Here is a 14,666-nt window from a genome sequence, read left to right as displayed (position 1 = left end):
CGGAAAGTGTCAATGAATCCAGAGAAAGCAACGGAGGTGTACAACAGTTGCCCACGTCCGATGGGGAATTTGGATCAAGGGAGTGCAGGCGATCCAACTTGTTCGTCCTGTTCGAGACACAACGAGATACAACCGCCCTATGCAAGAGAACGGGTCACAAGAGTCTTTTTCCAACTTGTCAAGGATTATCAGTCCAGGCTTGACCCGAGTGCATCCTTGGATATAGAAGTATTTAGGTAGTACAGGTACGGAACTCACCATCACCTGCCTTAAACGGAAATGATGCTGGTGATTAGGTGAGATTTTGATGCGATGTCACGTCTTGGCGTACAGAAGCTTGTTCACATTGTAGAACCAACAATCAAGGGAGATGAACAGATGCAAACCCGGTGACCTTCTGGCCGAGACATGGGCCCAATATTGCTTACATGCATGGTTCCTGCAGGGGGCTGATGGAGCGGCCCGCCCGCTTTTTAGTACACCGAACCTTCAGCAGTATGCACGAAATCACGATATCACACTTAAAATCCCACGCTGACCGGACCCGCTCTACATAAGAGGCAAAGATGGGAGTGTATTTCCGAGCGGCTGACCGGAAAAACAGGACGATGGTATTCTGACATCGACATCCATGAGACCCCTATTTGCATTGCCAAGACCCTGCATGCCAAATTAAGTACGGAGCAGGTTACCCTTGTGAGCCACCAAGATAGTCGAGAACTCGCTGCCTGGGCTTAGTTTGACTTTCAGAGTACATGCAGGGCAAGTGGATTTAGGATTCGCGTGGAGATTGTGACTGGAACTGGGGCAGTGTGTGTTGCTCTAGAACACCGTTCGAGCTGTTTTGTCAGACGAGACACTCTGCGCGAATTACTCGGTATGTCTTCCCAGTCTGTTTTCCTTTAAAGATGTTTCGGCTAGCTGACTTTGTTCGTCATCTTTGCGAATGGATCTCCTTTTGTTTCGTTCTTTATCAAGTCTTTGATCACTCCTCTCTCTCTCATCGGGATCACATTCCTTCGAGTAACGTCCTTTGTTGCTGGGTAGAGCTCCCAAAGGCTCAGCTCTAAGCGCGACCATGCGACAATGGTCCCCGCTCTCGTGGAGCTGTCTGCTCCTGTCTGCTTTCATTAACCCCTCTCTTGGAGCAGTCATCACAGCAAGATCTGGTAGTGCCAGCGTGGATGCAGTTCCCGACCTACCCGACTCGTGCCGCGCTGTTGTCTCGTAAGTAAACCCCCCTTATTCTATGTTCAATGATCTGGACTAGTATTAGAGCATCATATCCTGACTCGCTACGAACGATATTTCAGACCCTTTGATTACTCGGCCAAGAACCGACGTGACCATGTGTTGCCAGTCTGCAGTGCTGACAGCTCTGGTCCAGTCGCTCCTCGCGACAATAGCCATGTCGTTGACGCTGACGAAAGTGAAATCGTTCCTCTTGCGTTACTCGAGACTGGCGTGTCTTCGCTAGTAGGACGCACCGAGCTATCCTCCCTGTTTGGGAGACAGGTAGTCGGCGGAGATGACTATACCTGCGGCCCCGACCGCCCTTGCAAGAACAAAGCTTGCTGTCCAAAGAAGACTGGCCAGTGCAACTATGGCGAGGAGTAGGTACCCTCATCCCCGCATGCTCTTGAATAGAGGCTAATCATTTCTTCTCTTCACGCAACAGAGCCTGCGGCACATCTGGCATCTCTCCTAATGAGGTGTGCTGGTCCAATTGCGATGCTAAGGCAGAATGCGGCAAGAACGCCGCCGTCCCTGGCCAGAAGTGTCCCCTGAACGTCTGCTGTGGCAAGTGGGGTTTCTGCGGAATGACAAAGTATGTACAGATTCAGCGTAATGAAGATGCCTACAGAGAAGAGAAGTGTTGACGATTGTGAAATAAAGGGATTTCTGCGACAAGGAAGACCATGGAGCGACTGGCGGTTGCCAGTCTAACTGTGACCAGCCAGGTCCCAAGGACAAGGCGTCGGACCAGCTCAACCGTGTCATTGGATACTACGAGGCATGGAGACACGACTCCAAGTGTCAGGATATGGTAAGCTCACTTGATCACTCCTTCGCAACGTACCTGTTTTACTAAGCGTGACATACAGGGCCTGAAAGACATCCCTGTCAACTCCCTGACCCATCTCTATTTCTCTTTTGCCTTCATCATGCCGGACTTACAGATCGTCGGGATGGATAACCTGCCGGATAAGCTGTTTACAGACTTCACCGACCTCAAGAAGAAGAACCCAGCCCTCAAGATGATTATCGCAATTGGTGGGTGGACACACAACGATCCGGGCCCTTTACAAAAGGTCTTTAGCAACATGGTCAGCACCAAAGCGAACCGGTCCAAGTTCATTGGCAACCTCATGTCCTTCCTTCGTATGTACGCCTTTGACGGTGTCGACTTTGACTGGGAATACCCTGGCGCGGATGATCGCGGTGGTGTCCCCGAAGACGGCGAGAACTTTACTCAGTTCCTCAAGGAGCTCCAGGAGGAGATCAAGAAGCAGCCCGTCAAGTACATTGTGTCCTACACGGCGCCGACGAGCTTCTGGTACTTGCGCCACTTTGACCTAAAGTCAGTTGACTATACTGATTTTGTCAACGTCATGTCATATGAGTAAGTCTGACGACAACTTTTGTTCTCGGACCTCAGCTAACCACATGTCTCTAGTCTTCACGGAGTCTGGGATCGTGATAACCCGATCGGGTCTCACATCTACGGCCACACCAACCTGACCGAGATGAGCCTGGCGTTTGACCTCTTCTGGAGGAACAACGTCCCGGCCAAGAAGCTGAACATGGGACTCGGCTTCTACGGTCGCGCGTTCCAGCTGGCTGATCCGTCTTGCAACAAGCCCGGGTGTCTCTTCAAGGGAGGCGCCACCAAAGGAGCGTGCAGTGGCGAGTCTGGAATCCTCAGCTACCGCGAGATCCAGGAGGTCATCAAAGTTAACAAGATCAAGCCTGTCCACGACAAGGAAGCCGGTGTCAAGTACATCACCTGGAACACCGACCAGTGGGTGTCGTTTGACGACAAGGAGACGTTCAAACAGAAAAAGGACCTCGCGGCCAAGCTCGGTCTCGGCGGCTATCTCATCTGGGCCATCGACCAAGACGACGCCGAGATGTCTGCGTTGGCTGCCGTCCTGGACCCCAAGCCCCTGGGCGACTTCAAGTCGATCGATAAGGGCGACGAGAATTGGACGGGCACCAACGAAATGTGCTACGTTTCCAGCTGCGGCATTGAAGACTGCAAGGCGGGCGAGATCAAAATCACCGACCAGAAATGCGGCGATGACAAGAAGAGCACCCTCTGCTGCCCCTTGTCGGGCGCCCCTGACCCCAAGTCGTGCACCTGGCGAGGCGGCGAGACAAGATGGTGCAATGGCTACTGCAAAGACGACGAGGTCATGACGCACATGAGCAAGTACGGCGGCGGCCACGACTGCTGGGACGGCCAGATGGCGCACTGCTGCGAGAGCTCCCTCGGCGAGAAGAACATCTGCAAGTGGCGCGGCGTCGGCGAGCAGTGCCACAGCGGCGAGCTGCCTCTAACCTTCTCCGGAACCGTCCTCGACATCCTCGACGACGTCGCCAAGATCATCCTGCGGGTGGTCGGCCGCGCGTACCCGCTCGCTGCCCTCACTGGTCTGGTCCTGCTCGAGGTTCTCGACGAGCTGGACCTCGACACGCGGAAGCTGTACTGCTGCCCCGAGAAGGAGGTTGAGAAGTGGAAGAACTGCGCCTGGTACGGCAAGCCGGGCAACTGCTTCGACGGTCACTGTCCGGACATGAAGACGGTGCAGATCACCGACTCGTACTTTGGCGGCAGCGACAACTGCGGCATCCACACGACGCGCGTCCGCACGTTCTGCTGCGAGTCGGACGGCGAGCCCCTTTTCCTGCCCGTGGACCTCAAGAACCTGTTTGAGCACCCGCCCGAGGGCGGTTCCGATACGGACTTTACGCTTGAGACGGACAAGACGTCGGCCGACGGCGACGACGACCCGAACGAGGCCGCGTTCCAGTTCGTGGTGCTCGTCTCGCCCGAGGCGCTCCAGATCTCGCTTGACAAGCGCGACGGATCCCACTGGGACGTCTTTGACTGCCACGACTCCATCTCCGAGGGCGAGCATACCGTTCGCATGGTCTGCAACGACCACACACCAGACAGCAACTGTCACAAGATCGGCCTTGGCCACGGCGTCCCGGGAACCATCCTCCAGATGCCCAGAGGCTGTGGCCCGGGCAAGTATGCCGTCGCCAAGAGTATGGCGCCGGCACCTGGCAGAGACCACGCCAAGCTGCTGCCCCGTCACTTGTCCCATCTCGCCGGCCTCGAGCCTGTCGTCTACGACTTGACGTTCGACTACGACTTCAGCCGCGTGCCGCGCGATCTCGGCAACACCCAGATGCGCATCGACTACAGTAATCAGGACGACTACTGGGACAACATTGTCGCCGGGTCCGTCAGCCGGAAGCGAGACGTACACGGGAACGAGAGGCTCGCCAGGCGGACGCTTCAAGATGTCGGCGGGAACCCGGTGCGCTGGCTCGAGGAAGAGTTCCGCGACGACTTCCACCTTGACAAGATTGCCTCGCGGGACCTGCACGAGCGGTGGTTCGGCAAGAGCATCCTCGAGTGGCTGGCGGCCCTCGTCAAGCCTGAGATCAAGCGCGAGTTCACGCACAAGTACGACGACAGCGTAACTGCAAAGTTGTTTGACGAGTCGTGGGACTGCCCTGGCTCGGTGGAGGGCGTCAACTACGACGGCCACCTGCTCGGCCAGGCCGTCCTCGACATCGAGGTCGAGTCCAGCTTCGGCTTCACCCTCATCGTCGAGAGCCTCACCCTGCCCCTCAACCTCGAGAACAGCTACCTTACCTTTTACAACAAGGGCAAGGTTACTGGCGTGGTCACCCTTGAGGCCCTCGCCCGCGTGACATACGAGAAGAAGAAGGTCATTCTCAACTTGCCATTCCCCGGTGCCTCGTTCAAGATCCCCGGAATCGCCACCATCGGTCCCCAGCTCACCGTCGAGGGTAGCATCGACGCCTCCCTCGGAATGGCTGGCTTGATCGAGACCAAGCTCGAGATTGCCAAGTGGGAAGTTCGCCAAGTCCTGCCCGACGCCAGCGCCTACAAACCCGATCTCATCGACAACAGCAAGCCAAGCCTCGATCGGACAGGCGACTTCTCGGGGATCCAAAAGCCCGAGTTCTATGCAGGTGTTACAGCCTCTGGAGATGTCACCTTCAAGCTGTCAGCCGCTGCGGAGTTTGGTGTTCGCTTCGTCGAAAGGTGGGACGTTCCTCCAGCAGCAGCCGCAGTCGTGGGCGAGGTCAGCCTGACGACCAAGTTCGCAGCGGGCATCTCGACCTCGGGAACGTGTCCCTTTACGTACGGTCTTGATGTCGGCGCTCGCTTGTTCGCGAGAGCAACGGCGCCCGACCCGTTCGGTACCGGCTGGTCTGGTGGTGAAGTCGACCTCACGGACAAGTGGGAGAGGACCATCATCAAGGGCGGCACTTGTCCCGATCTAGGCCCGATACCTTCCAAGAGAAGTCTCCGACGTCGAGACCCGCTCTTCATTGAGGGCCGCGCCGAAGAAGAGGACATCACCAGGAACGTATCTAGGTCGAGAGTCCCCGAGGCCGGTGCCTACGAAGCCCTCGATGCGAATTTAGTATCCAGCCTCGACGCCGACCTGCGCACAAGAGACATCTCCGCCGGACACATCTCGTCTCTGGTCAAGAGAGGTGGTGTATACGGTCCGGCGTTCAGCCTCCCGGTCGGCGAGTTTTTCTGCCCTTCTGAAGACAGCGAAGAGGGCATCACGTGCAAGGAAGCATACGACTCCCTACAAGAGGGCAACGAAGGAGGCGTCTGGCAAGACGCGAAGAAGCGCAAGAGGGAGGAGAAGCTGACTCCAACGTCCACCATTGATGAAAACGCTATCGCCGCCGAGTACCATGCTTATCAGCTCAATCAAAGCCACCGGGCAGGGGATGAGGAGTTACTGCACATACTAGACAAGAGAGCCGATGAAAAAAATGTCAAGGCTTGTTTAATGAAGTACGACATAACAAACACCTTTCCCCGTGGCGGCGAACTTGCAGGAAAAGGTAAAGATTGGGGCTGGGAAGACCCCGCGGACTGCGGCAACTTTAACTTTGGCGACCCCCTGACGGCACGCGCCGCCAACGTCCAGTATCACACCGAGCACGTCCTCGAGGCACAGATGATTGACCAGTTCTTTCAGTGGCTTGACAAGAAGAAGTCCAACTTGCCCGACCCGACGCCAGGTGCGGCCCAGGGGTCTACCGTCTCTTTCTGTCAATATGTCAACGAGCTATGGGATGTTCCCGCTTTCGCGTGGGGCACCGAACCCACGAGCGGCGGCCCCGGCAAACCCTGGACCCCCATCCAGCACATTGCGGCGCAGTTCCCGACAAGGACGTTCAAACCAGACGACTTTGTCGCCCTGGAGTCTGCCATCAACACGCCTAGCAAGACGAGCGCCTGGCGAGCGAATAACCCTTGGAAGACGACGTCCTGGACCAAGAAGATTGAGAAATATGCAGACGCCAAAAAGATTTTCTCCAGGCTCCGCAGTACGATGGGCTCACGCTTGTACCAGGACCACTCGACCATTAGGACAACCATGAAGGAACAGACAGACCGGATAGGCAAGATACTCGACGCCCTCGACTCGACCCTGCTGCAAGCAAACCAGCGCACTGGATACCTGAAATGGTCGAAACAGAACCTCAAGTCCGAGTGGGAGACTTATATGAAAGGCCAGTACACTACAATGGTATCCAAGACCGAGGGCCTCGTCAATGATTTCCTTCCCATGATGAAAAACTTGTGGGCATCGCAGGCAGAGAAGGACAAGTGGAAAGACGATCCCAAGGATACAGCGGCGGTGACAGCCACAAAAAAGGAACGCCAGAACTTCATAAAGGCCATTGAAGACTTTGACAAGAAATGGAATGCGCTGCCCAAGTGGACGAACCCCCTCTGATGACGAAACAATCGCAGAAACAACATGATTATTGTCATCATCGTTATTTCAAGATGTTATTAAGCTGTGACCTGTCTTTCATTTTGGTGTCCTTTCTTTTAAGACGCTTCAATTCACAGTTTATGTATTTATGCATGCCCGACAGAGGTGGAAGGCACTGAGGGTAATTTCTTTGTACATCAATGACCTGCAATTCGTTTTAGTCTGTAAACTCGTATCGGACGTGTTTTGCTCACTGATGTGGGTAGCCTTAGCTTTCACTACGGCTTATACTAGGCTCATCAGTGATTCTGAAAGATGGATAACGAAGAGCGTATAGCTGAGGGTAGCACTAGCTAAGGGGGCAGTTGAAGAAGGGCTTCACTTGCACTTACTAATAGTGTCGTTCGACCTGGTTTTGTGCCACTTGAGGAGGTCCTCGCCTTAAACTTTAATGAATCCTTGAAACAAGTGTTGCATGCAAATTTAAACAGATTCTTGATCTCCTCACAAACCTAGCATCTGCAGCTAAATCTATTGGTCAGTCTATTGAGAGATCTCTAACAATATCTCATTCCAAGATAATTTTAGAAAAAGCGGTAAGCAGACTTATAGTTCTAATAGTTGACCTAAAAATTACTTTCTAGTTGATTGTTTAGCCTGATGAATTGTCCGCACATGAAAATACACCGCCAATAGAACCATTATCATAACCCTCCTTAATCGTTAGAACAGTCGCATACGTGCCGCCCACAGTGATAAAGACACCAATGATAATCATGCTCCATGAACCAACAACTAAAACCATGTCCTTCTTGCTGCTCTTGGCCGCATCATTAGCCTCAAGAAGCCAATGCTTCTCCGGGGAAGAGTGGTGCTCATGTGCGTGCGCTCCATCCAAGCCAACCATAGGAGGCTTCTTTGCTACGTAGAACAAGACCATGAAGCCGGGAATGATGTGTGTGAATACGGGGTTGACGAGGGAGCCAACAAGACTGAGGAAGTCGCTGAAGAAGGGAACAACTCCCACGATAATGAAGCCGAAGACGACAGTGACGAACATCGAGCCTCCCCACACAAGCCAATGCTTGGCGGTACTGGTTTGGAGATGACGTGTACCGCGGAGGATTCTGACGAACCAGTACTTGCCAGCAGTGTGGCTGTAGAGGATAGCTGTTACAAGGAGACCAGGCAGTCCTATACCATAGGCAATCTTCTTGATCAATGGACCGGCAGAACCGAGGGCAGGGCTGGCAAGGTACTGGCCGACCTGCGAATAAACGATGGAGGCGATGGCGATGCAAGTCGCAATAACAATTCCCTGGCCCCATAGCAGCGCGCGGCCAAAGTGTTTGGGTTCCTTCATCTCAGCAGCGATAGAGAAGCAGACCCCAGAAGCACCAACGGCGAACAGCTGGTTTGAGATGGCCGACATTGCATGCGAGAAAGTGGTGTCCGGGAAAATACGGATATCGAGGTCAATAGTGCCCGTCTGGGGGGCTGCGGCGGGCCTGTTCTGCACGAGACAGGCGATAGCCGTCGTCCAGATAGCGACGAAGATACAGCCGAAACCGGCCCAGCTGACCCAGGCGATCTTGTCCAGACTTCTGAAACCGCCGCCGATGAGAAAAGCAACGGCAGCGGCTACGGCCACGAATACCATAGTGCAGGCGCCGTGGCCTGAGAGCGCGTTAAGGGCGACGGAGGAGGCGAGCATGCCAGCGCCGGCTGTCAAGGCGAGATAGAGGTAGAAGAGGAAGCCGACAAGTTCCCTTGTTTTCTTGCCGAACAGCATCTCAGCCACGTCGGCGACACTATAGATTTGCGGGTAGTAAAGCCTCGCATTGCCGGAGATGTAACCCGAGGCGGTTGTCATAGTCGAGAGAATTATGAAGCAGAGGATTCCAGGGAAAAAGCCCAGAGTATGGAAGGTCTTGGGAAGACTCAGCACTCCGAGTCCCAGCTGGAACTTCGCAACGAGAACGGCCGCCGCGGGCCATGAGACGCCGCGGAAGTTGACGTCGCCATCTTCATTGGTGAAAACATCGACAGGCTCGGTGGCAATTTTGCGGTGGTCTTCACCCTCGGTGTCGTTTGAGTCGACTCGGTGAGTCGTCTTCTTTTCGGTGGTTACTTGGTAGTCGGCCATGGCTGCCCAGGAATCGGCACGTCTAGTGAGACGAGCGGGTATCTCGAGGCTCAAGGGATAAAAGGTCTGCAGAAGAAGTAACGGAGAGGGTTGTTCGGTGACTTGGTTAGAGGACACATTCTGCCTCTTTACAATTACGTACGACTTTGCTTGACTTAAATGCGCCTGCTCCACGCCGTGCTCCACGGAGTTCGCGGGGTGACACGACTCGATGATTATAACCCTACGGACGTTCCGGATAAGAAGACTCTTGGCGTACGGCTCCCCAATTCTGTCGTCGATCAGTCAAAAGAGTGGTACTTATGAAGTAATAATTTTTGTTTTCTTCGATCAGTTGCTGCACTTAATGTAACGGGATTACCGAAATGACTTTTACCCCAGTTTGTGTTCTGGGGCAACAGGGAAGTTCGAGAAAAAGTCTATTCCAGCGCATTGCGGAGTGATTTTCGGCCAAATTCAACTTCTCCACCATAGGATTTTGCGGAGGAGACTGATAGACAGTCCACAACTTTGCGTAGAGGACATATCTAGCAGACACAGCTGCCCGACAAACGCGCCGCAGACGAAGTGACTTCTCCTGAGGGGCCTTTCTCGATTGCTCGCAACACGCGCCCTGAGGCTGTTAGATCATCTTCTCTATAATTGGAAGACGTCGGCTGACAAGAGCAGCGAGGTTAAAAGTTGATATCATAACGTTCGCAAGCAGTCATCGTTCAAACCTTGGTGGCGGCAATTACAGGAAATGCCGCAGTCCTCTTTCAACATGTCTATTTCCAGTTCCCAGTTTTCCTATGTAAACCGAAACTCTCCCCAATACGCAAGATTGGCTGTTCTTGATCCAGAAGCACCCGCCACCAAGACCGTAAGGCAAGGCTATGCGGGGTGGAGGCGAACAACAAAGCACTTTGCGACGGACCCGTCACAGATCATCATGGCAATGTGGAAGGCCAACCTGTGGGGCTTGATACAAATGTAATGTGAAGTCAGCACTGGGTTCAATTTTGGAAAGAGTGGTGCATGCCCAGATGCAACTCGTCAGACCAGCATGAACAGCGAAGAACCTGTCAACACGCCCGTCCACATGATGTACAGCAGAGGCTTTCGTATATGCGGCCATAGTTGCAAGTTCCAAGGTACAATGATCTCCCTCCATACTGCTTTCTCATCTGGGCAAACCCTAGAGGAATATTATGTGGAATGAAGCGATGAGAATCTGGGGAAATAAAATGCACCCCGTGGAGGTAGATGGCTTCAGTTCAGATGTTGGCCTCAGCGTCTGTACAAGAGCGCTACACACTCATTCGGACTTTTCTTTCTGCAACTGCTACATGTGTAACTAGTTTGTCCTGCCATAGCTGAGCCATTCAGGGCTGAGAGAATCATCTACACAGTCTCTGCCTTCGTTCACACCCTTACCTCCCAGAAGCCTATGCAAGTAGTAGCAGAGTCATAGACTGTGGACTCATCGTGCGTCACGTAGCTGAAAGTTTCCAAAGCCGTTATTGATGGGCAAAGGTATCAAAAAGTCTCCTATCAAGTCTCCTCGTCAAAGTGTACATGTGTCCCTGCATCCTTTGGATTGGGTATCACGAAGCTGTATTGGTCTGATAAGATGGAAATCTATATGCATTGCAACTTCGATGACAATGAAACTGTGCCGCTTGGATCAATGGGCTTCAAAGCCGTTGATGCAACGGTGAAATGACATCTCAAATAATGAACGTATCATGCGAGTAGCGACGGCAACTTTTTCTGCGCCGCCGGAACGTGTCAATGCACGCGGACACGGGTGATCTTGTTGAAGGGAAAGCAAGGCAAGAAATGCAACCGCACGGCCAGGCGTCGCTTATCGCCTATCAGCACACCTGCTGGAGAATATTTCTGCCCCGCAGCCATCAATCAATCATTCAATCAATCGTTGCTCTCCGGGACAAACTCTACCAACACAACAAAACGTGTGCCTGCATTCCCCTGCCGATGCTACTCACTTTTCGGCATCTGCGTCATCGGCCAGCTGCGTCGCCATGGTTGTCCATCCACCCAGACCGAACACTTCCTCGACGATCCGCCTCGAGCGCGACAAAGAAGACCAAGAGAGTGACCGCTAAATCGAAATTATCGGCCTCTATTCTCAAAGAAACATCACCTGCGGCTACTCGTCTAGCGGAAACGGGCGTCTGGGAAACACAGGCGACGCGAAAGGGTCGTCGCGGGGCACGGGGACCGCCAGATCAGTTTCCCGATGCTGACAGGGCACGCGTCAACATTGTCGGCGATGAATTATGCGGTATGGAAATTTGACGTCAGTTATCTTTTACCTCTAACCCGAGCAATCGCAGACGACATTCTCAAGTACATCGGCCCGACCCTCCAACGCCATGAAGGCTGCGACCTCGTCGACATCAACCCTGGCGCAGGCCTCTGGAGCCGCAAACTCCACGACGTCCTCAAGCCTCGCCAACACATCTTAATGGAACCGGATGCGAGCCTTTACACGTCTTTCCTCGAACCGCTCCTCGCGCGACCGAACACGAAGTTGATACCGAGCTCTGGGCTACTATGGAATGAGCTGGGCTCTGCTCTGGCACACGTTGATAACCAGACACCGCGACCCAAGGGGCCTGGCATAACGCCGGAGCGAAACGACACACTCCTGGTCACGGCAAATCTGTCGCTCTTTCCGAAGAAGCGATACGGAAATTTCGAGTCGATTGCGGGACTCGTTCTATTTCAGTTGCTGAACAGCATACATACCGGCCAGTTGTTCCAAAAGTACGGCCTCGTGCGAATGCTTGTCTGGACCGGATCAGATGACTACCAGTCCATTTTGCCGAAGTTTATACAGGCGAGGAAGAAGGTTGCTATGGAAGCTGAAGCTACATGCGAATGGATCGCCCCAGTGGCCGTCCCCGACGTTACTGAGCAGTCGGGATGGTACGCCAGAGACAGATGGATCGATGTGGACAGCACGACGGCCACGCTTGCGCGGATGAAGGAAAATGGAATGGCGATTCCCAAGGGTCGAAAGATGGAGAGCACCAAGCGGGCGGAACCGTACGTTGCCGGTGGCAAGCGGTACGCAGGGACCATGCCGCCAGACATTTACCGACCATACCTCGATGAGCTGGAAGAGTTGGCAGCAGAGGAGAAGAGCGGCAAGATCACCAAGGAGTCAGACCTGAAGAAATTCAAGCGGCTGGTGACCTTGCGCTCTATGGCGAAGAAGCACTCTGCCGAGCCTGAGGTGTACAAGGCCCTCCTGGATGAGCTGTACGACCTTGGGCATCTGCGCCAGCAGGGTATCCCCGAAAAAGAGATTTCGGAGCGTGAACGCGCGTGGAACGAGAAAGTCATGGCTCTCAACAAGAACGAAAAGATTGACTTTCGACTCGTCAAGGACAATGCGCACATCTTCCTTCAAGACCCCCCGGTGCTGCTCTGGGACAAGCGTCCATACGAGCCCATAGCAGCCAAGGCAAACGAGTTCTACCCGAATGTGGGCTGCACGCTGCTTGACATTCAACCCAAGGCGATGCACCCGCTGTTGAGGGAGATTGGGCCTGAGTCGTCAAGAGCAGGCGATCTTTTCGAACTAATCCAGCGGTCGATGATGGGTGCAAGTCTCGACCCCGTCAGCAAGGCGCTCGAGCGGATCTGGCCCGGCGCGTCGGACGGCATTTTGCCGCACTGCCCGAGCCTGCGGGATCCGGCGCGGGGCGGCCTGCCCGGGTCGGGACAAGCGGAATTGTGCCCGCGGATGATGAATCAGGAGCAGTGGGCAGAGCTGCTGGAGGCCTTCATGTCATGGCCTTTCCGGCCTCGGTATGAGGAGCTGATCGGCCGGCTTACGGAGAGCTCGGAGCCGGAGGATGAGGATGACGACGTCGGAGCTGGGAGTAGTTTCTCGGCTGCGGCTGCTCTGAACTGACGGGCTTCGGAGATGCGGCAGTAAGCCGAGATACAACGTAGACTACGATAGACACACTTTCCTCGCATGGGGATACTGACGCGATCGACTGCACATACCCAAATAAGATCGTCAATCAATAAATTATTTCCACATTCTACAAAATCTGTCGGTGGCAGCCCAATGCGATCAAGTCACAGGATGGATAAGGATTCGAAGGCTATGACGACATAATCTGCAAACGGAACAGGGGTCCTCTGGTCAAAAACGGACGGGCGATGGACGCGTATGTGCGAAGCAGAGGATTCTCGGTTTGATGAGAGCAATGTTCCATGGATGGGAGGGTTCGACTTCCGGTGGGTGCGGCGAGGCTCATCTGCAAGCGAAAAGCGTTGATTACATTTGAGCAAGAAGCAGATTGACGAGGGCTTGCGCAATAAATGATGGTTGGAACAAGGATTGGACGAGCACAGCCATGATGGGATCCACGACAAGTTGCGACGGCAGATGGTTCTCAAACTTGAAGGCACGGCTCCGTCAGGTCTGCGGCGGGGGCAATCTGCCGGTGGAAGGGGAAAAGACTGGGGTAGCGGTGCAAAGGCGTCTGAATCTCGGCTCACTGTTGGATCTCAATTGGAGGTCGCGAGGGAGCGTGGGCAGGGCCCACTGCTTCAGCCAAGGTTGATGACTTGGAATGGACAAGAAGCCATGGATGGGGAAATGGGGACGCGACGGGCGATGTGCATGTTCATCTGTATGAGGTGAGGTGATTTGATGTGATGGCGGTGGAGGAGTGGATGGGATAAGATAGGTACAAGTGACAGCATACTCTGAGACTGTGCGCATTGCGGGAGGGCAGAGGGTCGACGGACATCCATCCATCATCCAATGTTAATGGCCACGTTGCGTGTCCAAGTCGGGTGAGCCGGAGACAGAGGGAGGAGAGGAGAGGTGAGGCTGATGATGTAGGGAGGCAGAGTTGAGATTTGTAGTCTCACGAGATTCAAATGCTGGAGTAGAGATGCACATGCACACCACCGCCACCACCACCACCACCACCAAGGGCGGTAGAAACAGTGGCATAGGCACACAGGCAGGTAGGTAGGTAGAGACAATGTTCTGTTTCGCAGGCCCTTTCGTTGGGGAGCCGACCAAGCAGAGAGAGCCCAGACCATCCCAGACCATCCGAGACCTGCAGAGAGACAGACAGACAGACGCCTGTGCGGGCTGGGACAACCGCCACGAGAGCTGCAAGGGCCTAGCGTCAATAGTGCAGGTGGTTCAGTGCTGTGTAGTAGGTACTATGTAGGTGCTATGTAGTCAGGCAGGTCGGGTAACCCCTGAGCTCTTCATGTCTCTGACAGCATTGGCATGGTCGTCCGCGTTGCCGTCCGTCTCTGTGGCTGAAGCTTGGCTCCTGTAGTTTTTGATTGTCAGGCAGTGTCCTATGTCCTAGGCAAGTAAGGTCTGGTAAGTTGAACCGCCTCACACCAATCACCCCGTCCAGACTTCATCTCAGGCAGGGAGAGGCGGCATCGACCCAGAACAAAGACACAGACGGACAACCAAGTCTGATGTACCTAAGAGACCTAGGTAA

General features: G+C 54.1%; 3 protein-coding genes across 3 annotated transcripts; 2 read left to right on the top strand and 1 right to left on the bottom strand.

The window, feature by feature from the left end:
* Positions 1–1,078: 1,078 nt before the first annotated feature.
* CHIT1-1 (Chitotriosidase-1) lies at positions 1,079–7,034 on the top strand (the record flags this gene model as incomplete). The annotated part of the gene is made up of 6 exons (XM_032027873.2): positions 1,079–1,227; positions 1,314–1,613; positions 1,679–1,828; positions 1,897–2,047; positions 2,106–2,623; positions 2,678–7,034. The coding sequence occupies 6 exons, from the start codon at positions 1,079–1,081 to the stop codon at positions 7,032–7,034; spliced, it is 5,625 nt and encodes a 1,874-aa protein (XP_031875791.2).
* Positions 7,035–7,668: 634 nt separating this feature from the next.
* On the bottom strand, positions 7,669–9,162 carry mtr-2 (N amino acid transport system protein; the record flags this gene model as incomplete). Its single annotated transcript, XM_032027875.1, has 1 exon — positions 7,669–9,162. One exon carries the CDS (start codon positions 9,160–9,162, stop codon positions 7,669–7,671), a length of 1,494 nt encoding a protein of 497 aa, XP_031875789.1.
* Positions 9,163–11,186: 2,024 nt separating this feature from the next.
* CGGC5_v011638 (uncharacterized protein) lies at positions 11,187–13,090 on the top strand (the record flags this gene model as incomplete). Its single annotated transcript, XM_032027877.1, has 3 exons — positions 11,187–11,259; positions 11,327–11,449; positions 11,502–13,090. The coding sequence occupies 3 exons, from the start codon at positions 11,187–11,189 to the stop codon at positions 13,088–13,090; spliced, it is 1,785 nt and encodes a 594-aa protein (XP_031875795.1).
* Positions 13,091–14,666: the final 1,576 nt, after the last annotated feature.

The sequence above is a fragment of the Colletotrichum fructicola genome, assembly GCF_000319635.2.
Source record: "Colletotrichum fructicola Nara gc5 chromosome Unknown KSG_Nara_v1_contig06, whole genome shotgun sequence".
Lineage (NCBI taxonomy): Eukaryota > Fungi > Ascomycota > Sordariomycetes > Glomerellales > Glomerellaceae > Colletotrichum > Colletotrichum fructicola.
This window is presented reverse-complemented; position numbering and strand designations above follow the sequence as displayed.